General features: G+C 42.5%; 1 protein-coding gene across 2 annotated transcripts; it reads right to left on the reverse strand.

Moving 5' to 3' along the window:
• Positions 1-323: 323 nt before the first annotated feature.
• Positions 324-19,422, reverse strand: SBK3 (SH3 domain binding kinase family member 3). 2 transcript variants are annotated; one of them, XM_035136483.2, is made up of 5 exons: positions 10,041-13,101; positions 9,248-9,352; positions 5,775-5,972; positions 3,214-3,416; positions 324-2,559 (listed from the first exon to the last, which is right to left on the reverse strand). In XM_035136483.2, the coding sequence occupies exons 3-5, from the start codon at positions 5,890-5,892 to the stop codon at positions 1,777-1,779; spliced, it is 1,104 nt and encodes a 367-aa protein (XP_034992374.2). In that variant the 5' UTR covers positions 5,893-5,972; positions 9,248-9,352; positions 10,041-13,101; the 3' UTR covers positions 324-1,776. The 2 variants fall into 2 exon arrangements, with proteins under 2 accessions (XP_034992374.2, XP_034992372.2); XM_035136481.2 differs by lacking the exons at positions 9,248-9,352; positions 10,041-13,101 and adding an exon at positions 19,201-19,422.
• Positions 19,423-24,811: the final 5,389 nt, after the last annotated feature.

Consider the following 24,811-nt stretch of genomic DNA (forward strand, 5'->3'; position numbering starts at 1 on the left):
TAAAGATCCTATTGACAAAGAAAACCTACAGCTGTTTTTGGACTGTGTGAAGTTAAGGACAGCATTTCCATCCACATTACTCCAGTGCTGGATCTCCAAATAGCAGTCATGGGAATCTTGTAGGAGATTAGCAGCAAAACCTAACAAACACAAATTCTTGCTAAGTTAGCATGAGAAGAGGCTATGTCCACAGAGCAGTATTCCTGATAGGTACTCAGACCATCGAATTAAAATTGGTAGCAAGGGCTCTGTGTGATGTCATTTCCCCTCCTCTCCTGGAGAGGAAGGAGCATGCAGTACTTCCTGTTTTTCCCCCCCTCTCTCTTTCTCCCCCTCCCCCTCCCTCCCTTTGACAGCCATGGATGCAGACATGCCTCTACTTACTCCAGCTTTAGGTGCATACCTGAAGATGGTTATACTGCAAATGTAAGTATTTTGCTTGCATAGTTTTTACTGCTGCCATTGCTTGAACCAATGCTAGATTATAAGTAAACAAGTTATAGTTTTTAACTTACTTTCCAAGTTGTTGCCCAGTTCTTTATTGAGCAGGGTAAGAAAGGAGAGCCAGCTTACTTCATAGCTGGACTTGCTAAAAACAAGGTTTTACAGCCTAATTCCTACTCTTTTAATTGTTCAGTTTAGGGTGGGATTTTAAAAGTCTGTTCACCCCACACACGTGGCCTAGAGGGATAAAGTCCCAATTAATATATCCTCTCCTATCCACTAAAACCTATCCTACACTTCTCTCTGATCTTAATGCTAGGCACCGCAGTGCTAAGGCTGGATATGAGCCTGCTGTTTGCTCTTTAAGATTAAAACACAACATTTCCCCAATTATCTCCCTAGGACTGGAGTGAGGGGTGTGCATGTTGCTTTTACTCTTAAATATTAGGTAGAGGGATAATCTACAGTCTCAGCACTGTGGTATTGAGCATTAAGATCAGGGAGAAATGATTCCTATGACTGCTCTTCAGATACCCCTCTAAAAGAGGCCAGAGGGATCTTTTATCTTTCCATTTGTTGTTTAGTCGTGTCCGACCCTTTGTGACCCCATGGACCAGAGCATGCCAGGCACTTCTGTCTTCCACTGCCTCCTGCAGCTTGGTCAAACTCATGTTCGTAGCTTCGAGAACACTGTCCAACCATCTCGGAAGAGGAATTTTATGTCTCAATCTGGAGATTAAGTGCCCCATCTGCTCCTTAAAGAGCAGGTGAGATTTCCTAATCAGGTTGTGGGACTTGAAGGCATGGCAGCCTTGTTCCAGCCTGTGAGTTGGCCATCCCTGTCTTAAAGGTACAGGAGCTGTGAGAAGCTGGAACATAACTCTGCCTGTTCCTTGTGGGCAGGCTGGTCCAGCGATCATATTTTATTTCTTTAAAATTGTCATAATTGTCTAAAAAAATCATGGTGAGATGATACAGAAAATTCTGGGCTGCAACACCTTAATAATGACATTGCCTAGATGCTCCACAAAAAGTGAGTGAACAAAGGAAGGCATCTCCAGCTAATCAAGCTAAAGAGGAAGTAACCGTTATCTTCTCTAGTGATGTTCCTGCTATTGAAATAAAGGTTGTTCTGCTGATATCATTGCTCCCCAACTATGCATTGTCTCTCTGGCAGGGAGTAGATCACCCATTACTGACTAGCTAGTTCTATGCTACCCTGACCAATAGCAGAGGTGGCATTATACTGAACAAACTACTGCTAAGTCTTATTTCCCTTCCTTGGGTCTTTCAACTCATTTCAGCATGTTCATGGAAGAGGATTATCTAAAATCAGGGCTGAAGCCCAGGCTGAGTTAGCCATGAGGCTTCCTGTGGACTGGGATTGCTTCCAGGGCTATGACCATTCTGAATGGTGTGGGTTTTCTCACAGAGAATTAGCTCAGGCAGTATTTCCCCTGGACAATTCTCCTGAGATCTATTGCCCAGGTCAGTATTGCCCCCAATAGGGTTATTGAGGAAGGCACCCGAATCCATTGTATTCAGAGGTTCATCTTGGGGACTCTGTGTCCCTCCACAGCTGTCCACCCGCCAAGGCAGAGCTAAGTACTTGTGCACTTCAACAGCAGGACTGCGGCGGTTAGGGTCAATGGCCATTAGGCGGCGGAACAGACCCAAGAGGTGGGTGGTGAAGCCTCTCCACAGGGCCGGAGCCTCCCCTGGCACTGTGCGGTTCTGCCAGATGCCAAATTCCTCAAACTGAGGGTCAGGGCTCATGGCCACATCCCAAGGGAAGCAACCTGTACAAATACAGAACAGTAGCACTCCAAAGGCCCAGACATCCAGGCTGGGGTCCAGAGCCAAAGTCTCGGTGCCTTCCAAAAGGCACAGTTCAGGTGGGGAGTAGGGCAGAGTGCCAGACATAGCAGCCACTTGTGTGCCTTCCACTCGTGTGAGGCCAAAGTCTCCCAGTTTCACCTGACGGCACTCTTTGTCAAAAAGCATCACATTGTCCAGTTTTATGTCCCGGTGCACCAAGCCTTTGCCATGCATGAAATCCAACGCTTCAGCCAGTTGAGCTGCACATCGCTTCACCTGTACCTCAGGAAGGCCCTCCTGTTGAGAAAGAGAAAAGGGAGCAGGGTGTAAAGATGAGCACTACCTCCTGAAAAGGATTACCCTCCAGCCTCCGTCTTTCAGAGGAATGGGACCAGTTTGGAAGCACCGTCATCATTGAGTCAAGTGCAAATTGACCTTTCATTGAAAGAAGCTAACTGTAGATGTAATTACCTGGCTAGTGGTACCTATGTTATCACCTCCCCTCATCCTTAGAACAGTTTTGCTATATTATCATCAGCTGCTTAACACTGGAGCAGTTTGGGGCTTTAGAAATATTAAGAAGGCAAAGGATGAACATAAAAATGGGGAAAGGTACTATGGCACTTTAAAGAATGAAAAGGTGGCCAGTTGAACCAGCATTTAATTAATATGCTAGGCTGCAATGTTTCTCAAACTTTGGTCTCTCTAGCTAACAGAACCAGTGGTCAGGGATGGTGAAAACAGCTGGAGACCCAAGTTTTGACAACACTCTGCTAGGGTGTGTTTCAGCCATTCATATTAGAGCCAGGAGGAAACTGGAGCTACACTGCAGGCTCACTCTGAGTTTTAGATTACAATTGTTTGCATGTTTAATCTTTCCCTATACACAAAATAAATCCTACTACTTTCCCACCTGTGCTATGAGACTCCCATTACCATCCCACTTCGTACCCCTGAATTCAGGATGGCACAGAGGTCACCAGCTGGTGCCAGCTCCTGTGCAAAGCCGTAATGTGTAGATGTCTCAAAAGCAATGCCAGTGGTTCGGAGAAGAGCGCGGTGTGAGGAGAGGCAGAGAGCAATACAGTATTCCCGCAGGAACTCTTGTCTCCCTGCCCGCTCCTTGGACATCAGCTTCAGAGCCATCGATGTTCCTGCAAAAAACAACAAAATGTCAAGTGTCTGGACATCAGAGGGTGCCTGGGTGCTACAGCACCAAAAGCCGAGCCCATATCATTCCTACATCTTCTGTTTAGTATTTGACACCTGCATGCGCCAGGCATTGTACCTCAAACACACAGTTCACACAGAGGCTAACCCATAGCTGCCAAGTTTTCCCTTTTCTCACGAGGAAGCCTATTCAGCATAAGGGAAAATCCCTTTAAAAAAGGGATAACTTGGCAGCTATGGGCTAACCTGTAAGCCCTTAGAAGCTGATCGTTCTTGGATTGGGAGAAGGAACACTCAGGTCAGAAACTCTGGAGGGCAATTCAAACTCTGGCAACACACTTGTTTTCAGAAAATAACTGCTGCATACCATTGTCTCCCCAGCAGGGGGCACTGCAAAGTTAGTTTCAAATGGTGAGGAAGATCTTTCATCTGGGCAACAGAAACAATAATCTGTCCCTAACCTGGGCTTGGGACTCGGGTTCAATCTGTTGTTCAGTGACATACCCTTCTACATTTATGTGCAAATGGTTACCTCCTTCCTTCTTATTCTTACAGCTGTGAGGCTGGCTAGCTTGCTACTCTGACGGCTGCATGCACTTGGCATCGCCAACACAGCACCTGCTGGCTGGCAGCTGCCCACACTCCTGGGATGACACAGCTAATTAATTACAGGATTTAGTGAACTAGAAGAGGTGGGGGGGCAGCTTGGGCCGAGCTGCAGCGGAGCCAGCCCAAGGCAGGTCTTAAGTCAAGCGTTAGCCCCAGGATATGTTTGTAGTATTAGAGGGTAGGTTTTCTTCAAGACTAGGGTCAATCTCAAAACAAGACTACACTCTAATCTGGTTAACATCCCATTTCCCGCTGCAACTTTTACTTATTGTGTTCCTGCTTCTTGCCTTCGTAGCAGCCCATGGAACTCTGTCCCACTCCTTCCTAACAAACTTTTTAGCTTTCTAAAAGGACAAATTCTCCTGTGATATTACATCCTTCCCCTAATTCTCACTGATGGGAGTTGTAGGCCAAAACATCTGGAGGGCCGCAGTTTGGGGATGCCTGGTGTAAACTAACCCATGAATTCCTTGTCTGGCACAGTTCTGCAGCTTGCATTTCCCCTTTTTATCCCAAATATTATCCAAATGCTACAGTTTATTAGCTTCTAATATTCACTAACAGACTTTGGTACCTCGGTCCCCAGCTGTAACAGCACATTGGCTCTTCTGAGCTGGTGTGGCCCTTATGAACATCAGAAGAACCTGCTGTGTTTGTCCAAAGGTCCATCTAGTTCAGCACTCTGTTCTCACAGATGCAACCAGATGCACATGGGAAGCCCAGTCAATAACATTATTCCCACCTGTGATTCCCAGCAACTGTAATTTAGAGGCATACTGACTCAGACAGTGGAGGCAGAAAATGGCTAGTAACCTAGATAAACCTATTCTCCAAGAATGTTTCTAATCCTCTTTTAAAGCCATCGAAATTGGTGGTCATCTTGACAATCTGTGGGAGTGAATTCTACATGTTCTGTAGAATTCTACATCCCATAGTTATGTGCTGTGTGGAGAACTCTCTTTTGTCAGTCCTGAATCTTCCAACACTCAGCTTCATTGGATGTCCCCAAGTTACAACATCATGAGATAGGGACAAAAATGTCCTTCCTCCACCCAGTGCATAAACTGTATACCGTTGTACTTTGGATCCCGAATGCCTTGGTACTCTGACATTTTGGCTCCCAAACACCGCAAACCCGGAAGTGAGTGTTCCGGTTTGTGAACGTTCTTTGGAACCCGAATGTCCAACGGGGCTTCTGCGGCCTTCGGTTGTTTGCTGGAGCTTCCTGCAGCCAATCAGAAGCCGTGCTTTGGTTTCCGAACGTTTTGGAAGTCAAATGGACTTCCAGAACGGATTCCGTTCGACTTCCAAGGTAAAACTGTACACCTCTTATCATTTCTCCTCTTCTTCACTAAATGAAAAGGCCTCAAATGTTATAGTCATTCCTCATAGGGGAGTTGTTCCATCCTATTGCTCAGGCATCCCCAAACTTCGGCCCTCCAGATGTTTTGGACTACAATTCCCATCATCCCTGACCACTGGTCCTGTTAGCTAGGGATCATGGGAGTTGTAGGCCGAAACATCTGGAGGGCCGCAGTTTGGGGATGCTTGCTCTTGATCATTTTGGTTACCCTTTTCTGAAGCTTTTCCAGGCAAGTTGAACAGAATTGTACACTGTATTTCAAGTGGTCATGCTACAGATCTATTTAACAGCATTATGGTATTGGCTGTTTGATGATCAGTCATTTTCCTAATGATCCCTAGCATGGAATTTGCCCTTTTCACACTCTCACCTCTCTCACGATGCTGGATGTGCAGAACATGCCCATACGAGCCACTGCCTAGCTCCTTGGCTATGTCATATTTCTCCTCTACTTCTAGCTGGGGTAAGCTGTCTGAGGTGATGCACATGAGCTGTTCTATGAGCTCCTCATTGTCTTCAGCATCTTCCAGAGCCTCAGTTGAGGTGGTGTTCTGCTCATGAATAGAGCCTGTGGAGAGAAAGGAGGAATGATAATTTTTTTAAACACCCTCTGTAATCTACATGTAGTCTTCTAATTTCCATTAGAAGATGGAGAAAGTTTGTTTTATCCTGCTCTCGAGGGTTGTAACCTGCACCAATGGCTGCAAGTTACAAAAAAGGAGAGTCAGACTAATCATAATGTTGTGGATATAGCCTGTCTTGATTTCAGCAAGGCCTTTGACAAGGTGCCCCATGATATTCTTGTAAAGAAGCTGGTAAAATGCGGACTAGACAATGCTACCATTCAGTGGATTTGTAACTGGCTGACTGACCGAACGCAAAGGGTGCTCATCAATGGCTCCTCTTCATCCTGGAGAGAAGTGACTAGTGGGGTGCCACAGGGTTCTGTCTTGGGCCCAGTCTTATTCAACATCTTTATCAATGACTTGGATGATGGGCTTGAGGGCATCCTGAGCAAGTTTGCAGATGACACCAAATTGGGAGGGGTGGCTAATACCCCAGAGGACAGAATCACACTTCAGAATGACCTTAACAGATTAGACAACTGGGCCAAAGCAAACAAGATGAACTTTAACAGGGAGAAATGTAAAGTACTACACTTGGGCAAAAAAATAATAATTGAAAGGTACAAATACAGGATGAGTGATACCTGGCTTGAGAGCAGTACATGTGAAAAGAATCTAGGAGTCTTGGTAGACCGCAAACTTGACATAAGTCAACAGTGTGATGCAGCAGCTAAAAAAGCCAATGCAATTCTGGGCTGCATCAATAGGAGTATAGCATCTAGATCAAGGGAAGTAATAGTACCACTGTATTCCGCTCTGGTCAGACCTCACCTGGAATACTGCGTCCAGTTCTGGGTACAACAGTTCAAGAAGGATACTGACAAGCTGGAACGTGTCCAGAGGAGGGCAACCAAAATGGTCAAAGGCCTGGAAACGATGCCTTATGAGAAACTGCTTAGGGAGCTGGGTATGTTTAGCCTGGAGAAGAGAAGGTTAAGGGGTGATATGATAGCCATGTTCAAATATATAAAAGAATGTCATATAGAAGAGGGTGAAAGGTTGTTTTCTGCAGCTCCAGAGAAGCGGACAAGGAGCAATGGATTCAAACTACAAGAAAGAAGATTCCACCTAAACATTAGGAAGAACTTCCTGACAGTAAGAGCTGTTCGGCACTGGAATTTGCTGCCAAGGGGTGTGGTGGAGTCTCCTTCTTTGGAGGTCTTTAAGCGGAGGCTTGAGAGCCATCTGTCAGGAATGCTTTGATGGTGTTTCCTGCTTGGCAGGGGGTTGGACTGGATGGCCCTTGTGGTCTCTTCCAACTCTATGATTCTAGGAAGAACTTTCTAATGGTAAGAGCTGTTTGACAATGGAACAGACTCCCTTTGAAGATGGTGGACTAGAGGCTTTTAAGCAGAGGTTGGATGGCCATCTGTCATGGATGCTTTAGTTGAGATTATTGCATCGCGGGGTTGGACTAGATTACCCTTGGGGTCCCTTCCAACTATACAATTCTATGACCCCATCCCATGAATCTATGAAGGCTGACCTTCAGCATCAACAGCACAGTATGGGGAGAGGCCACCTTTCCTCTCAGTTTGTCTGGGCTCATTTATTTTTGCAAGAGCACAGAAAGTGGGGGATCCTGCACTTAATTAACTTAGGTGAGACACAGCAGATGTCACAATTGCCTGAGGTAAGAAACTGTTGAGGACTTTGACTTGGTTTTCTTGGGGAGAAATGACACCTGGTCTTTCTGTGAGATAAAACAGGAGGTGGAGCAGCAGCAGCATGCTATGTCACTTACCCATCATCAAATAAGGGGAAATGAACCATGTATGGATGCAGATTTAGTGACAATCACTATTTCTTTAAATAGACCATAAAATACATCTCACCACAGTGAGGAAGAATGTGAACTGTATGTCTGGCACCCTATCTGCTGTCCAGTTAGTGCTGATGGATAACTGTAATGCTCATGCTCTCTAATTTGTCTTTTTTAAACACAACTTGGAATGAACAGCCCTTCAAATACTCCCCTGCGCAGCGCAGGGCACAGGGCTCTCCTTAAGCTAAGGCTGAGGTTCTTGCTCCTGCCTTCTGTTCAAAAACTGAACACTTTGAAGTTTATCAGCCTAACGAGGGAAGGTTTTGGTGCAGTTGCCCCTGATTTTAATGAGGTGTGATGGTTGTTTGCTTCCTGAATCTCTTCTTATCGAGGTATGGCACTCAGGGAAGTATGCATTTAGGAGAAGAGGCAGCGGGCGGGGGTTGTTAGATAACCAACGGGAGCAGGGAGCCAATATAGCAGCAGGCTGGGAACTGGAGCCGCGCCAGGCCAGAGGCATCCTTCCACCATCCCGCGCACCACGGGAGGACATTCCCTTCATGCCGCTTGCCTGTGTGTTAGCGGTTGACTCTGCAGTTTGAGATCCCAGAAAGACTTTCTCAGGGAGTCAGAGCAGTGCTTAGGGAAAACTGGCTGGGGTCGGGGTGCTGTCTTGAATGCAAAGCTCTGTTGCTCCGGGACTACAGTAAGAAAGGTAAAAGCAGTGCTAGGTCATTTGACCCTCGTGTTATGGTCTTAAGCCCCCACCTTCCTCTGTGATTTTTTGACAGCCATAGATTTTCGTTCGATTATGAATACAAAGCACACATTTAACATTTTCCCTTCCCGGCTATTCTATACTTTATATCTACTTTTGCATTCCTGATACAGTATAGAGGAAAAAAAATTAACAAAAGGAGTTTGCCAACAGTGAGAAGAAGAAGGAGGAGGAGGAGGAGGAGGAGGAGGAGGAGGAGAAGAAGAAGAAGGGGGAATATTCTGAGCACATGCAATTTCACATTTGAAATTTACTTGAAAAACGGATAAAATGATAAAATGATAGCTGCTTCTGCTGCCCCCTGATGAGAAAAACATGGGAACATAGGACCGTTTTGTTATAGAAAAGGGTACTAACAAATCAGCACCTGAAGCAGCGCTTACTACCATGTTTGAATGAAAAGATTTACAAACTGCTTATTTTTAAGCTGAAAACAAATTTTGTTTTAAAAGGTTTACCAATGAGAATAGTAAAAAGATTTAGTGGCCAGCATTAAGAGGTTTTCAACAGCTGGCTTTAAGACTGAAATTTGAGCATTTCGAAATTTCTAATCGGAATTCTGAAAGTTTAACGACATGCTAAACTTGCACACAAATTCAAATCAGCTTTAGAGTTTTGGTGTCCCCCCCCCCCCACTACCCCACATTGTGGGAAGTTTCAGGGGCATATCTTACCTGGGTTTGGTTTTCTCTCACTGGAGACTATTATTTTCTAATACTTGGGCTCACAGCAGCCTAAGATCCTTCTTCTACTCCCCCACAACTGTCATAGTTCAAAACCTTTAAAATATTTTTCATCAGTTTTTGTGCCAATCTAAATATTCAACACATTTTATGAATAGTGGCTTCTATTCAGTTTTTTTAAAAAAATATTTTTCTACCAATTTTGCATATTTAGCCATTTATCTTTTGATTTTCAAAATTTTTCTTCCAAACAGCAAATCCAGTTTTTTACTTTATTTATTTAGCTAAACTTACGTGTTGCTTAATCAAGATATCTAACCATTTCCATGAAATTATATAAAATATAATTTAAAATAGCAATAAAAACAGACTTTAAAAACAGTAGACATAGTAAAATTATTAAATTGTCAATTAATCCAGTTTTAAAAACAAATGTAAATAATAAAAGTACATCTGGGTAGACTTGCCTAAAAACAGTTTTTAGCAGAAATTGAAAACAGTACGAAGATGGCACCTGACCAATATTTCTGGGAGTTCTGGAGAATGGGTGCTGCTGCACTAAAATATTGATTTCTCATAGGTGAATAATGAAAATTATGTGGTGTTTGTAAAGTGCCGGTTTCACAGTTAACTTCATTAGAGTAAGCTCTTATAACCCCAAATCAAATATCCGTGCCTCTGAATCATCATTACCAAATATGTGTGAGTTAAATACAGGTGTTTCCCCCTAAGTTTAGAAGGTTTTACCTGCTTATATTTAAGACCTTTAAATAAGTTGCCTTACCCTTGCCCCGCTAAAGCCCCTGTCACGCTCACAGTTATTGCAGCTGTGTTTTTGCGGTCTCTGGGTGTCCCACTCTGCCAGTCATTTAGTTGGTTGATTTAAAACGTTTTCATCATTATTTTCCTTTTTAAAAAACTCAAGCAGCAAACAGAAGGTTAGAAATCTAATAAAACACAATTACAAGATTACTATATAAAGCAGATACACAGACATGTTAAATATGATAAGGGGCTAGTTTCTGATCCACCCCAAACCAGCAGGAATCATGAGCAAACTGAGCGATGCAGGTCAGTAGTTTGAAAGGGTATGGCTTGCGAGGTGGTGGGCAAGGCCTCATTCTTTTATTAAAAGCTGTCTGCCATAAATTTAAACTAAAACGAAGAATAATTGGGGCAACCAGGTGTTCCGGGTAGAAGCCCAGCCCCCTCATTTCAGGGATGCTTCTCATGAGACCAAAGGCACACAAACAGCAGGCCCACTTTGGGGCCAGTGCACTAGATACTCACAGTTGTTGGTCATCATGAGATAGCAACTAGGAACAATGAGCACCTTTAGAAAATGGAGGGGAGAGTCATCGATCAGCGGGGCGAAGTGTTTTCTCCCCAGCTTTCTGGTGAATACGTTGTTTAGGAGGATAAACATGGGAGAGACAGCGGTGAGTCAGTTTGCATATCAGGCACCGTAAAACACATTGGCATGGGCATGCATCGCACAGGGATTTGCTGCTAACTCATCAACAGCCAAGAAACCATATATGGCAGAGAAAACCCTCCCTTAAGTAATCACCTTATCCTTCATAGCCAAACTCTTCTTCATCTTCCCGTATATAATTCTCTGTTGTTTTTGAAGCTATAGAGAAGTCGTTCATTGAGCAGTCTGGTGTAACGCATAGCAGAAAGTTGGTGAGCATGGCAGTTTAAACTGGATATGATGCACCCCATTGTTTGTAAGTTTTTCGCTTCGTTCACATGATGATATTCTCATCCAAGTGGCAGCCTGTGCTCCCCCACCCCCAATTTAATTTGTATTTTCCTGATCTACAGACAATGTAGTAAGGAAAAAAATATGTTACCCAACTGGAGATGTACTGAAACGCTTTCTGTTGTCAGGATTGTTTTAGATTTTTATTTTATTTTATTTTATTTACGTTTTTGGCAATGCTTTGCTGGGTACCATCGATCACTGCACCACCTACTTGGGAGGTGCCTGAAAGCACTGAGCAATTTGAACCTCTAATATTCAAATGCCAAAATACTCATTCGGTGGGTGGCATAGATTTTAAGCTATCATTAATGAGATGTGGTCGCAAACAAGCATTGTGATTTGGGGGGCACTGATCTGTTATTGAATTCTAATAACAGAAGGGACTCAAATTTCCTGGAAGTCATATGGGAATGAACCTGGGCTTTTAAAAAGTCATTAAAAGGCACTCTGGACATATTCAGACACACTTTTATTACTTCATATAATCCTTGACAGAGCTCTGGTACACTAATATAGATAGAAAGACAAGCAGGTTGCTTCCCCCCCCCTTTTTTTCTGAGATTTGCTCTCTTTGCCTTTGCCCTTCAAACGACACATGTCCAGCCTCTAAATCAAATGGCAAAGGTCTTTTCCTGTTCTCTCCTCTCCCCTGCCATGCTTCGGACAGTCTGTGTTCTGTGTTCCCCACCACTAGCCTCTCTTGCATATTTATCCTGTCAAGAACATTTTTTTTTAAAGCACCTGAAAAAATATTCCAGAAAGGGAATTCAGTCAACCAGGGCTTTGCAAATTTGGCCTTTGCTGCATACCTGAAGTACAGATTTCCCTTGAACTTAATATAGGGAGAGATTATATTGCATATTTGTCCATAATGCTTTGAGTGTACTTTTACACTGCTCAGATTATGTGTGTCTGTACACAGCCATGGAATCCTGGGTCAAACATTTCCCAAGCTAGGACCTCAACTCTGGTAGACCACATTGCAATCAATACCGTTAAAATTGCAAATAGGGTAGCAACATTGTAAGTAGGGGCTAGAAAGCTAGGTGGCTTGAGGACATTAAATCTCCAGTCAGCATTAACTCTCACTGGGCAATCTTGGGTTGTCTTTCACTCTAAATTGTGCTGCGTGGTGGGTGCTTCACAACCAAGTACTGTACAGTACTCTGCCCTGAGCTACTCAGATAAGGGTAGGGGGGAAAGGAAATAAACAAGCTGTAAGCCAGGAATTTGCTGAGAGCCTTTCTCTCACCTCTGACCAGCCCATTCACACCTATAAATCAAGAAGGGAGTTCAGCTCGGCTTGAATACCCAGCACCTCTCGTTTTAGAAGTTAAACCTTGCTTAGCTTTCTCTCTTTAAGAAACTGATAGTGATAGACAGTGCAGATCTCAATAGGGCACTAGCTTCATGGTGCAGGAGGAGGGAAGGGAATGCCCTGCAGACCTGGGCAGGTGTTTGCTCTTTCCTTGTGAGAAATAGCTGATAGGGTATTGGGTGCCAGGTTGCCCTTGCACAGCGATATTAGAGCTCCTGCTGAGACAGAATCTCACACTCAGTGGGCCCAGCTCTGAAGCCCACAGGGAAAATATATGGCCACTTGGAGGGGGGGAGTGCAAGCAACCTGCCTGATAGGTCTGTACGGTAAATGACTCTGAAAAATAGGGACACACTCTCTCTATTGCCATGGATTGCTCTTTTTAATCCACATTGCTTTTTAACCAAATATTGGATCTGATCTGGGCTTACTATCATCCAGGACTTACCAGAACCTAGCCTGGTGTTTCAATACCAAGGTTCACTGGAACACAAAACTAAGAATAATGACTAGAGTACCATTGAGCTTGCACAGCGTGCTTTCCCCTTCACCAGTAGGGTTGCCAGACCCAATAGAGGACAGGACTTCTGTGCCTTTAATTGCCATGCTATCTTTTGAGTCTGGAAACCTTAAAGAGAAACCAGCAGATCAAGCTTTCTTTAGCGCCTCAGCCCTTGCTTTTTCCCCCGCAGGACCAATTGCAGTCATCAGCAGTCGTTAACAGCCATCTACAGGTTTACCACTCCCATCAGCCCATCACCCATTCCCACCCACCCCCACCACCCTCTGTATATACATAAGGGTCTGACTTCTGTTTCAAGTGTATCTGAAGAAGTGTGCATGCACACGAAAGCTCATACCAAAATAAAAACTTAGTTGGTCTTTAAGGTGCTACTGAAGGAATTTTTTTATTTTGCAGCAGACCCTTTGTTGTAATTTCCAAGCAAAGGGTCTGCTGGTTTCTCTTTAAGGTTTCCAGACTCAAAAGAGAGCAGGGCAATTAAAGGCACAGAAGTCCTGTCCTCTATTGAGTCTGGCAACCCTATTCACCAATGAGCAAGTAGAACCAACCTTCCCACCATTGAAGTTAGAAGCCCTGACTTCCTCACACCAGTCAATAAACAAAGACTGCCCCAGCCCTATAGGTAACACAGATGGCTGCCTGGGGCAGCAGATTTCCAGGAGCAGTAGACTAACCAGAAAAAATCTTAAGGGGGAAGAGTTGTAATTGCATCACACGTAATTTTTCCAGTTTGACGTTCCCTTTCCCCTTCACAATTCTAGTCTGCTGGGACTTTCCACAGAAAAAAATGTAATGACTGGATGCACACTTGTAGGGGGAACAACATTTCTCTCCTCCTTGGTTTCCTCAATTACAGCTATTCTCTTTGATCCATTTGTGTAAACAGAGCAGAACCCTTGGAAAGGAAATATTCCTTCTTCTCTACCATACAAGATGCTTGTGGCGGGGTGAAGGTGTTCAGAACAAAATGGAAAGATGCTAGAAGTTTATGTTCATATTTTCCATCTGAAACAATCATTTTTAGAACAAAGGAGCAGGAAAATTTAAGGATTGTGCTAATTGGATTATAAATAGCATGGCTTTTTTACATTGGTTAAGACACCACCGCCATACACACAGACAGAAAAGACAGACACACTTCCTTCCTTTAAGTCAATGCAGTGAAAAAATGAGTAAGATAATTTTTTATATTATAACATTTAACATTTTAATGAGACTTTTTCATAACTTGCTTCTTTTAAGTTTGGGATTACTGAGCTTTTACCTTTTGCATAGTCAGAACTGATAAAGATCTACTCCTAAATATTTTATGATTCTGCATTTAATTTTTTATTCTGTATTACAACTTCAGTTAACGTAGCCCCTCCTTCCTTTGTTCAAAGAACCATAGGAGAGCCAGCTTGTGGTTCTTTGAACATGAAACTTCTCTTTTGCTCTGAACCTTTTTGTTCTTTAGCCCGAACAAGATATCGCTGTATGTAATTAGAAAGCTCGCTTCAGTGTTTTTTAATAGCTTAGCCATTACAAGATAAACATATCACCTCTCTTGCTTTATAGTTTCCCCTTCTACCATTGTTCCCTTTCAGCTTTCAGCTGTCTCAGGTCAAAGGACTGGATAAATTACGCTTTAACCACTATGGCTAGTAGGTGTTGATAGATTTATCCTCTGTGAATATGTTCTAATCCATCTCCCATATCCCAATTATCTTTTTAGCTTTGACAACGTCCCACAGCAACAGGATTCTCCTCCCCTGCAATCTTCTCTTGTTGATGGAGTCTTCCATGGAATTTGACTTTTGCTTTTGGGGTGTTTTTTTTTGGGGGGGGGGGTTAAACATTCCATTGGGAGTAAATTTCAAAAAAACAATTCCATCCTCACTTCTCTGTCCTGTTGTGTTAAAGCAGAAAGTTAATGCCTAACTCCATGGAAATACTTTTGCTTGGGCTTCTAAATATGCACAGCCACAAAGGGTTGATTGCAATTAAGAAGGAAAGAGCCTGCTGAACTGCTTTCCTCCAGCTCCCCAGTGGTGGCCTCCACCTGTCACCACAGCAGCTTCTGAAGGACCATCTTGCCCTGCAGGAAGCCAAGAAGAAGCAGTTGCAACATCTTCTAAACTGACAGTAATATTTACTGTAAGTGGTTTCTTTAAAAGATGTTTAATTTTGTAACAACCTAAAGTAAACCTCTTTGTGAGGTTCACCCAAAAAGTGGAATATAAATACCTAAATAAGGTTTGTTTGCAAGGAGATTAGATGACATAGGTTATTTAATGAGCATTCATTCTGATTTGTTTTTGGGGGAGGTTCGATGACACATCAAAGCAAGTGTTGCCTCTCACTTTCCAGTGCTTTTCCTCATCACTTTCCTTATAGCAAAAAGGTGATCTTTTGGGGAAGCAGGTTTGTTGTGCAAGACCTCCCAGTCAACTATAATAATGCAACCTGAATTTGCTGGTATGTGAATAAATTCCAGTGGAAAATAGAGAGCCTGGATTAGTAGTAGTTAGTGTGTTGAACCATGACACAGGAAAATTAATGCTGAGCTGCGAAGCTCGCTGAGTGACTTCCATTGAGTCATTCTCCCCCTGCCTAACCTGCCTCAAAAGGTTGTAGTGAGGATAAAGAAGGGAGTCATGTTTAATACCCTGAGGTCCTTGGAGTGCAGGATAAAAATGCAGTACATAGGAATGCAAACAAACACACATGGTCAACTGATGATTGAGCATAGTCTCAAGCTATCTATTACTTATGGGAGTTATCTGAGCCCAAGGTTCATCTAGTTTAAGCCATGGACTCTGTTTTAAATGCTGGCACTCAGCCCTTGAAGATGTGAAATAATTAATTAGAAGGGAAAACCTCTGAATATTGGCAGATTTCAAACAAGCCTCAATCAGTCTTGATGCATCTGGTTTTAGGGACAAGGGCTTTCAAGTTAAGAAAGTGGAATAGCCAAAAAGTCTTCAGCTAGTTGTCATCTTCATATATCATGATTTGGAGATCAAACAAGATGCCTCTATATAAGATGCCTCTATATGTTAAACCTATGTTAAGTCAGAGTGATATATTTTATTTTAAGGTAATCAGTTTCATTACAAATAATGTTACAGGGTGCAGATATTTACAGTATTAACATATATATATATATATAGTTATCTATTTATTTATTCAATAATATAAATAATGATAATTGGTGGGGGGAAGACTAATGAAATGGTACCCACTAGAAAAAGCAAGTTTAAAATTTGCTCTAAAACACTTTTTAAAGTGTTGTTGTACACATATTTTAATAATTGGGGGTGATGAAAATACACTGTAGTGCAAATAAAGAGTTACCTTAAAACAATTCTGATAACATTGAACCATTGGGAAAGATAATATTGAAAGAGCTTGAAAGTAGAGGTAAAAGTAAAGGTACCCCTGACCGTTAGGTCCAGTTGCGGACGACTCTGGGGTTGCGGCGCTCATCTCGCTTTACTGGCCGAGGGAGCCGGCGTTTGTCCGCAGACAGCTTCTGGGTCATGTGGCCAGCATGACTAAGCTGCTTCTGGTGAACCAGAGCAGCGCACGGAAATGCCGTTTACCTTCCCGCCGGAGTGGTACCTATTTATCTACTTGCACTTTGATGTGCTTTCTTTTCTTTTTTAAAAAAAATTATTAAACAAATTTAAGAAAATACATTGTCAATCAATATAGCCAAATACATTTCCCCCCATTTTATACCCTCCTCTACCTCCCTCTCCCACCCTCCCTATATTTCCCTCAGCTCTCCCCCCCCCCCCCGGTTTGTTTGCACATGATATTCTCTGCATATTATAAAATTGTACATATCATTGCCTTATCTATCATATATTCTACTAATAAATTGTGGGTGTTTATTCAAAACCTGCCAAGGAGTCCAAGTCCTTTTGTTGTCTTTTTAAGTAGTTTGTAAAAAGTTCCCATTCTTCTTTGAAGTCACGGTTATCCTTCCCTCGTAATTTATATTTCAACTTTGCCAACTCTGCATAGCTCATCAGTTTTTCTTGCCACTGTTCTTTCGTTGGGATTTCCTCAGTCATCCTTCTTTGTGCTAACATGATTCTTGCTGCTGTTGTAGCGTACATGAATAAGGTCTTTATTTTCCTTGGCAGGTCTTTTTCTAAAATGCCTAACAAAAATGCTTCTGGGTTTTTTACAAATGTCATTTTAAACATCTTTTTTGGTTCATTATATATAATCTCCCAGAATTTTCTAGTCTCTCTGCAATCCCAAATGTGATAAAAAGTACCTTCTTTTTCTTTACATTTCCAACATTTATTTAACTCAATTTTGTACATGTTTGCAATTTTTGCTGGTGTAATGTACCATCTATACATCATTTTCATGTAATTTTGCACTTTGACGTGCTTTTGAACTGCTAGGTGGGAAGGACCTGGGACCGAACAATGGAAGCTCACTCCGTCGTGGGGATTCGAACCGCCACCTTTCTGATCGGCAAGCCCTAGGCTCAGTGGTTTAGACCACAGTGATAAATCCCTCCGCCAAGTGGCTGTGGGTGCTTTGCTTGCCACTGTCAGCCATCACCACTCAAAATGCCGTGCTTATTAAACTTGTTGCTGACAAGAGCTCCAGAGAAATCATATGGTTTTCTTGGAAGTTATTCCTAATAGTTTACTTGCACTAAAAATATAATAAGAAAACAAGCTCTATGTTGAGCTGTGGAAAGGAAGGTTTCCTCCATATGCCCCCAGGCCAAACTCTAGCTGCTGCTACTATTACTGATAATGATTATTATGCACTGTCAATTTACAAGAAAAAAAAACAATTATCAGGTCTCTGTCTCAGGGAGCTTACAATATATCTTTTTATTGTTGGAGAGACAATAAAAGTATAGAAATAAAGGCTGAGAGATAAAGGTAGCAGGTGTGAAATATATTTGCACTGCCATATACATTACCAATTCATGATATTTAAAAGCATAATTATGATATTCCTGCATAACAGTGACCGTTGCAGAGAGAGGGAGTGTTTAAATGACCATTGAATTGAATTGATTTATTACGGTCACAGACCAGAAATATAAAAGACCATTAAACATAACAACCAATTCATTCAGTGGAGCTTTAAAATTAATCTGTTTAAATTACAGTTCAGCTGCTGTTTAGGGCTGGAGTTCTAAAAAGCCTGGTTTTGATCATAATTGTGAGATTAAAAGCACCGATATTCCTAATGAGTTGAAATTTTGAATTTAGAACCTGCATTAAATTTACTTCTTTAAAATGACTCCGAGTAACATAGTTCCCACTGATATACTGTTACATATTCAGAGCTTTTATTATTGAACTCAGTTGGAGTTTCTTTAAGTAAACATGCATTTGTTTTGGCCATGGAGCTCTATCTGTATACACGCTGGAGAAATCAGTAGTTTGAACAAATGTAGATTGCAAGGATGGTGGATGAAACACCACTTCTGGGAAGCTCCAAAGGTTTTCCACAGTGCAATTATCTCTGCCATGCACAGAATGTGTGAACATATATGAACACACTGAACATAATGTGTTCTGCAACACTATTACAAAATTATGAGCCATTTGCAAACCATTTACACTGGCGAGAAAGCAGTAAGGGAAAAGGCACCACAAAAGCACCATGCAAATATTTTCTACAGGAACAGTCTTGGAGGAAATGCAAGGAAACATTTGTGTCCCCATTTACCCTACAGCATTCAAACATGAATAGCACTGAATTAATCCTGAATTATGTCTAAAATTCCTGGGAAAGGTAATCTATAATCCTTTAATTTTTTGCCTGAAATGAATTGTGTTATATATATATATATATATATATATATATACCGTATATATAAACCGTGTATATATATATATATATATATATATATATATATATATATATATATATATACATACACACACACACCGTATATATATATAACACGGTATATATAAATTTAAATATGCTTCCAGAGGATGTTATTGTGGGTTTGGTGCTGTTCATGCATCTAAGTCTTTTCCAGCATTCAGATGGTTACATCGGCACAAAAATACCAGCTCATAATTCCCTCACCCTTAATTTAATCCAGTTTTACCCTTTCTGCAGAAAACTCTGAGAACTAAACTGTTGAGAGCTCAACTGTTGCTAGTGATATCTGAAGGACTTCTCTGCGATATTAAGCCTCCATCTGCAAGCACTCTGAGAATATGCAATCTGTTGAGTTGCACAAAACAATTTGCTGCTAGATCTAAAGCCCTGTGCAACTGAAACATTTGCAAGTCCATGCCAGTTTTACCTCATGGACTGGCAGGTATACGTTCCCCTTGTATCCTAGAACTCACCTTGATCTGGAAGGCACTTCTGAGCTGGTGCTGTAGAAGTCTTTTGTGGAAACACAACAACAGACCATTCTCTTGTTGTTGCTTGTTTCTCGTGTCCTATGGCATCAATCTGCCCAGGTGTCATCGTTCCTGGTGCCGGCTGAGCTGTTTCTTTCTGGCCTAAGCCGAGTGCACTGGGTGGGCAGAGCGTTGCAAAACAGTCGGATTCTTGCTCTGCTCAGCCTGTCAGTTGTGCCTGAGAGAGCTGGCTCATTCTAATCTCTCCCACTGTGAGAAGAAGGCAACATGTGTCACAGGCTCAGACACAAGCCGGGCAGGCTTCCAAAGTTAGGCAGGGGAAGCAAAGGGAGAGCAGCGAGGTGATGGCAACAATTCATGGTGCCAGAACTAACTCCAAGTTGTTCACCTGTGTGGGCAATGAGAGGCTGGGTATTGCTCAGGCCCAGGACACTCAACCCAAAGAGGTGAGCAGCCCAGGTGGAGAGATGAAATTCTGGCAATGGGGACGAAGGTAGACAGGTATGGGGATAAAAATAAAAGGATTTTAGTGATGAAAGATTTCAAATTAACTTCACATCCAGAGGATATAAGTCTGGTTTTGAATGAATTCACACACATTCACATAGTGATTGCAAAACCATATGGTGGCTTCTTCTGTATTTGTAAAAGAGCTACCATGGACAGGGGCATCTTAGCCATAGAGGCTAGTGGCACGGGGAACCACAGTGCCAAGTTCTGCAGGGCACTGGAGGGCGCCACGGAAGAGGCGAAGGCCAGACGCAGCGCCTCCCCACATCAGCTCGCTGCCCTTGCCCGCCTCCGCCATGCCGAGCGGCGCCCGGAGCCTCCGTCCCGTCAGAGCGCTGCCCGCCCAGAGGGCTGCCTCTTGCATTTCCCACCCCTCCTCGGAGAAGGGGCCCTCAGGGCATGGCAGTGGGAGCTGCCGAAGCGCCAAGGCCCACCACAAGCACGCCCTTCGCCAAACCCTTGCAGCGTGTGAGGGCTGCCAGGAGGTGGGCGGTCGCCGAGGGCAAGCCCCAGAGCCTCTGCCTCTTCCCCAGTGTAAAAATGTGAAATGGGGGGGGGGGTGCCAGAGGGATCTTTGAACCACGGTGCAAGGTATCCTTGAGATGGCCCTGACCATGGATCAGATTGAATAGCCAGATCTCATACTAAGCAGTACAGAGGTACCTCGGTTTATGAACAGAATTGGTTCTGGAAGTCTGTTCATAAACTGAAGCAAACTTTCCCATTGAAAGTAATGGAAAGTGGATTAATCCGTTCCAGATGGGTCCGCGGAGTACTCAACCTGAAGCGTACTTAACCCGAAGCATGGGTGTAATTGGTTCCGGAAGTCTGTTCATAAACTGAAGCGTTCATAAACTGAAGTGAACTTTCCCATTGAAAGTAATGGAAAGTGAATTAATCCATTCCAGATGGGTCCGCAGCGTTCGTAAACCGAAAATTCGTAAACCGAGGTGTTCATAAACCGAGGTTCCACTGTACTTTAACTGCAAGTAATTCAAACATTCAGCTGTGACATTTTCTTGGCTCACCACCATAAGGAGTTGTACATGATCAGTTTCCATTTTTGAGGCCCACAGACAAGGTGCTTATAGCTGTACTGGTGGCCTCTTAAACTTACTTATTTCTTTTATAAACAAAAATAGAAAACAAAAATAAATAAAAATAAATCTTGGTAGTGGCGCCCGCCCTGTGGAATGCCCTCCCATCAGATGTCAAAGAAATAAACAACTATCTGACTTTTAGAAGACATCTGAAGGCAACCCTGTTTAGGGAAGTTTTTAATGTTTGATGTTTTATTTTGTTTTTAATATTCTGTTGGGAGCCACCCAGAGTGGCTGGGAAGACCCAGCCAGATGGGTGAGGTATAAATAATAAATTATTATTATTATTTTAAAAATATCAGAGCTGTTTTCAACAATCATATTTTAAAATCATATGGTAAAAACCATATAAAAATGTGAAAATCAGAAATCAGCAAACTATTGTGGAAAGATGTCTTCTTAGTTGCCTGCAAAAACTTGACAGGAAAGAAATGTTTTTGGCAGGCGTTTAAAAGTTGAAACAGAAGGCAGCCGCTAAATCTCTGTTGACAATACTATTCCATTCCGCAATACTGGGCTGATGGCAGAAGAGACTCCGTTTCTTGTCATTAAGCGAGTCTCAGCAACTCAAGAAACCAACAACATTCCTGCAGATTATCTCTGTGATTGAGCTGGGATGTAAGGGTTCAGGCAGCCGAGGTACCCTAGACCTAGTGTAAGTCGTTCAGGGCTTTATAAATTAATGCAAGGTCCTTGGATTCACAGTAGATGGGGAGAAAGTACACACAGTGGTACCTCGGTTTATGAACACAATTGGTTCCGGAAGTCTGTTCATAAACTGAAGCCTTCATAAACTGAAGCGAACTTTCCCATTGAAAGTAATGGAAAGTGAATCCACTTTCCATGTTCCAGACGGTCCACGGAGTACTTAAACTGAATGTTCATAAACTGAAGCGAACTTTCCCATTGAAAGTAATGGAAAGTGGATTAATCCGTTCCAGATGGGCCCGCGGCGTTCGTAAACCGAAAATTCGTAAACCGAGGTGTTCATAAACCGAGGTTCCACTGTATGTTTTAACAATGGTGTCAATAAGCCACTTGCTCATCATGGCTAATATGAGTTAACTGGGGGTGCTGATTGGGAAGGGGGCAGTTCTAGGTGTAGTGAATGCTGGGTCTTGGAGGGGGGTGACTGCTACTTTGTAATAAGTAGTGGTACAGCTAATTCTTAAGAATTTTTTCCTGAATCCTAAGCCACTTAAAAATGACTATCTGGTCACAAATATCCCCTTTTGGGGCAAGGTGCTGTGTAGGTGGTATTTAACTTCTGGGAGTTCCAGGCATTTTTGGAGGAAATTGATTATTTGGAGCCATATCATCAGTCTGATACAAAACAAGCAGCACGCAAGGGCACAAGATTCAATCAAGTTTCAATCAAGTATTATTAATCCAAAAAGAAAACAATAAGAGAACCATATACAAGTGCTGACACAGACGCCAAAATCAAACGTCAAGCAGATAGCGTGTACAAATAAATACCGAAAGGCAAACCAGTCTTTATGGTCTTTGAGGCTATATAGCGGTCAGCAAAGTGGCAGCAGGTCGAACGAAGTGTCAATGATAGACAGGCTGCCGGCGTTTTTTGCCTGTTTCACCCATATGACGGGCTTATTCAGTAGTTTCTCCTTGTGCTGCTGGATTTGTCAGTGGTTTTTTATACCATTGACCATTGTATCCTTCTAGACCAACTCTGTGACATGAGGAATCATGTCTGTGACATGAGGAATCATGCTGGTGGTCAACAAAAGAGGTTTAAAGATTGTCTCAAGGCAAATCTTAAAAAATGTAGTATAAACACTGTCAACTGGGAAACACTGGCTGCAAGCGCTCCAGTTGGAGAACAGCCTTAACCAAAGGTGTCATGGGCTTTGAAGACATTTGAACTCAGGACGCAAGGGAGAAATGTGCTAAGAGTAAGGCACGCTTGGCAAATCCACACCGTGATCAACTCCCGGAAACCAATGTCTCCACTGTGGAAGGATGTGTGGATCCAGAATTGGCCTCCACAGTCACTTACAAACTCACTGTTAAAACCGTGTTTATGGAAGACAATCTTACTTGACTACGATTGATCGCTAAAGAACATGGGCACTGTTTCACAAAAGTTCCTTTGCTTCCTGAAGGGTTAGTTTCAGAAAGTGGTACAGTGGTGCCTTGCTTAACGAATGCCCTGCTTAACGAAATTTCCGCTTAACGAAAGGATTTTTCGAGCGGAGGTTACCTCACTAGACGAATGCGTTTTACGAAAAATTCGTCTAGTGAATCACGGTTTCCCATAGGAATGCATTGAAATTCAATTAATGTGTTCCTATGGGCAAAAAAAAAAAATTCAAAAAAAAATTCAATGCATTCCTATGGGATTCGCTAGACGAATTTTTTGCTATAAGAAAAGACCCGTGGAATGAATTAATTTCGTCTAGCGAGGCACCACTGTATTGGGTGACTATACCATGGCCTTCTGACAATTACACCATGCAGCAACTATGCCTTGAGCTCTGGGCTTTACTTAAATATGAAAAAAGTAAATATTTGTATAGAGAAAAGTTATCAAACTAGAGGATGGTTACAAACACATCTCTTTAAATGTGAACCTGCCCCAATCAAATATAAAGGAGTTGAAGACTGATTGTAAGAGCAAAGGAGATTTCAGAGCAGAGGTGAATCCCTCTTGACTGGACTACAGTACAGTGGTACCTCGGGTTAAGAACTTAATTCGTTCCGGAGGTCCGTTCTTAACCTGAAACTGTTCTTAACCTGAAGCACCACTTTAGCTAATGGGGCCTCCCGCTGCCACCACACGATTTCTGTTCTTATCCTGAAGTAAAGTTCTTAACCTGAGGTACTATTTCTAGGTTAGAGGAGTTTGTAACCTGAAGCGTTTATAACCTGAAGCATTTGTAACCCGAGGTACCACTGTATTGGAAATAAGCCCAGATTGGAACATAGTATCTGAGAAATGGGCTGCAATTAGGCAAGCAGTTGATGGGGGGGGGGGGAGTAGAGATCCTCACACGAATCAATTTCCAATGTGAATGGGGAAGATCTGCATTTAAAGAGGCTGAACTGCCATTATATATTTAGATATTTTGGAAAATGTTGGTCTGACTCTGAAAGTGCCTTACTGAAAATCACATCTTGGCTCAATACTCCTTAAACCACATAACACTTGGGAATCCAGTTTAGATTTATAGTTAAAGTTTACGTATTATGGTTGCTTGCAGTTCACCAGAAAACTTCTATCCTAGGAAAGAAAGTTGGATTATCTAACAGAAAACCATTCTTATTTGTAAAATATTATTTTGTCCATTTTTTGAGCTGCTTCTGAGAAACTCAAATTGTGTTACAGTGAGAGGACTTTGTTTTCTAGAATGATATAGAATAAGAGTACTGTATAGTGACAACCGACTGGGAGCAAGCAAATATGCAGTTCAGATCTAATTTCAACCACAGATATGCTCTTTATCTGTGTGTGGGGCTACTCTGAAAGCACATTGTCCTTTTCTATTCAAGCAAACCATTTTTTTCTCCAGGCCTGTGCTTAGAGGGAGCAGGCAGTTCTGTGAGACTGCAGCAGAAGTTGGCAACGCACAACACTGATTGGCTGGTTCCTATGAAACTCCTAATTCATTACATACAGCTGTGGGTGTGCGATACACCAAATATTCCTGCATGTCTAACTACTTACACCTGAAGATTCTCTATGTGTCAGGAGTGGGTAGCTAAATTGCCACCTTCCAGATGTTGTTGGAATCCAGTTCCTGCCAGCCCTAGCCAGCATAGTCAGGGATAATGGAAGTTGTCCTCTAGCAACATCTCTAAGCTTTCTTGAAAGACAGCATTCTTACTGTTACTGATATTTCTCAGCAATACATATAAGAGAGTGAGTTCACACTGAGCAATGGTAAGTCTACGTTAACTGGCAGCATTAAAACAAGTCCCAGAATCCTTAGTAATACTGTATGCAGTTTATTTGGCAGACAAGT

The sequence above is a fragment of the Zootoca vivipara genome, chromosome 13 (assembly GCF_963506605.1).
Source record: "Zootoca vivipara chromosome 13, rZooViv1.1, whole genome shotgun sequence".
NCBI classification, from domain to species: Eukaryota; Metazoa; Chordata; class Lepidosauria; order Squamata; family Lacertidae; genus Zootoca; species Zootoca vivipara.

Excerpts from the sequence above, each read along its gene's own strand:
- SBK3 (XM_035136481.2), bottom strand. The coding sequence starts at position 19,324 with ATGACACCTGGGCAGATTGATGCCATAGGACACGAGAAACAAGCAACA. Across the intron at positions 5,973-19,200 it reads GAAGTGCCTTCCAGATCAAG|GCTCTATTCATGAGCAGAAC; the intron begins GTGAGTTCTAGG and ends TTCTCTCCACAG. Across the intron at positions 2,560-3,213 it reads GTGCCATCCTGAATTCAGGG|GAGGGCCTTCCTGAGGTACA; the intron begins GTACGAAGTGGG and ends CTTTCTCAACAG.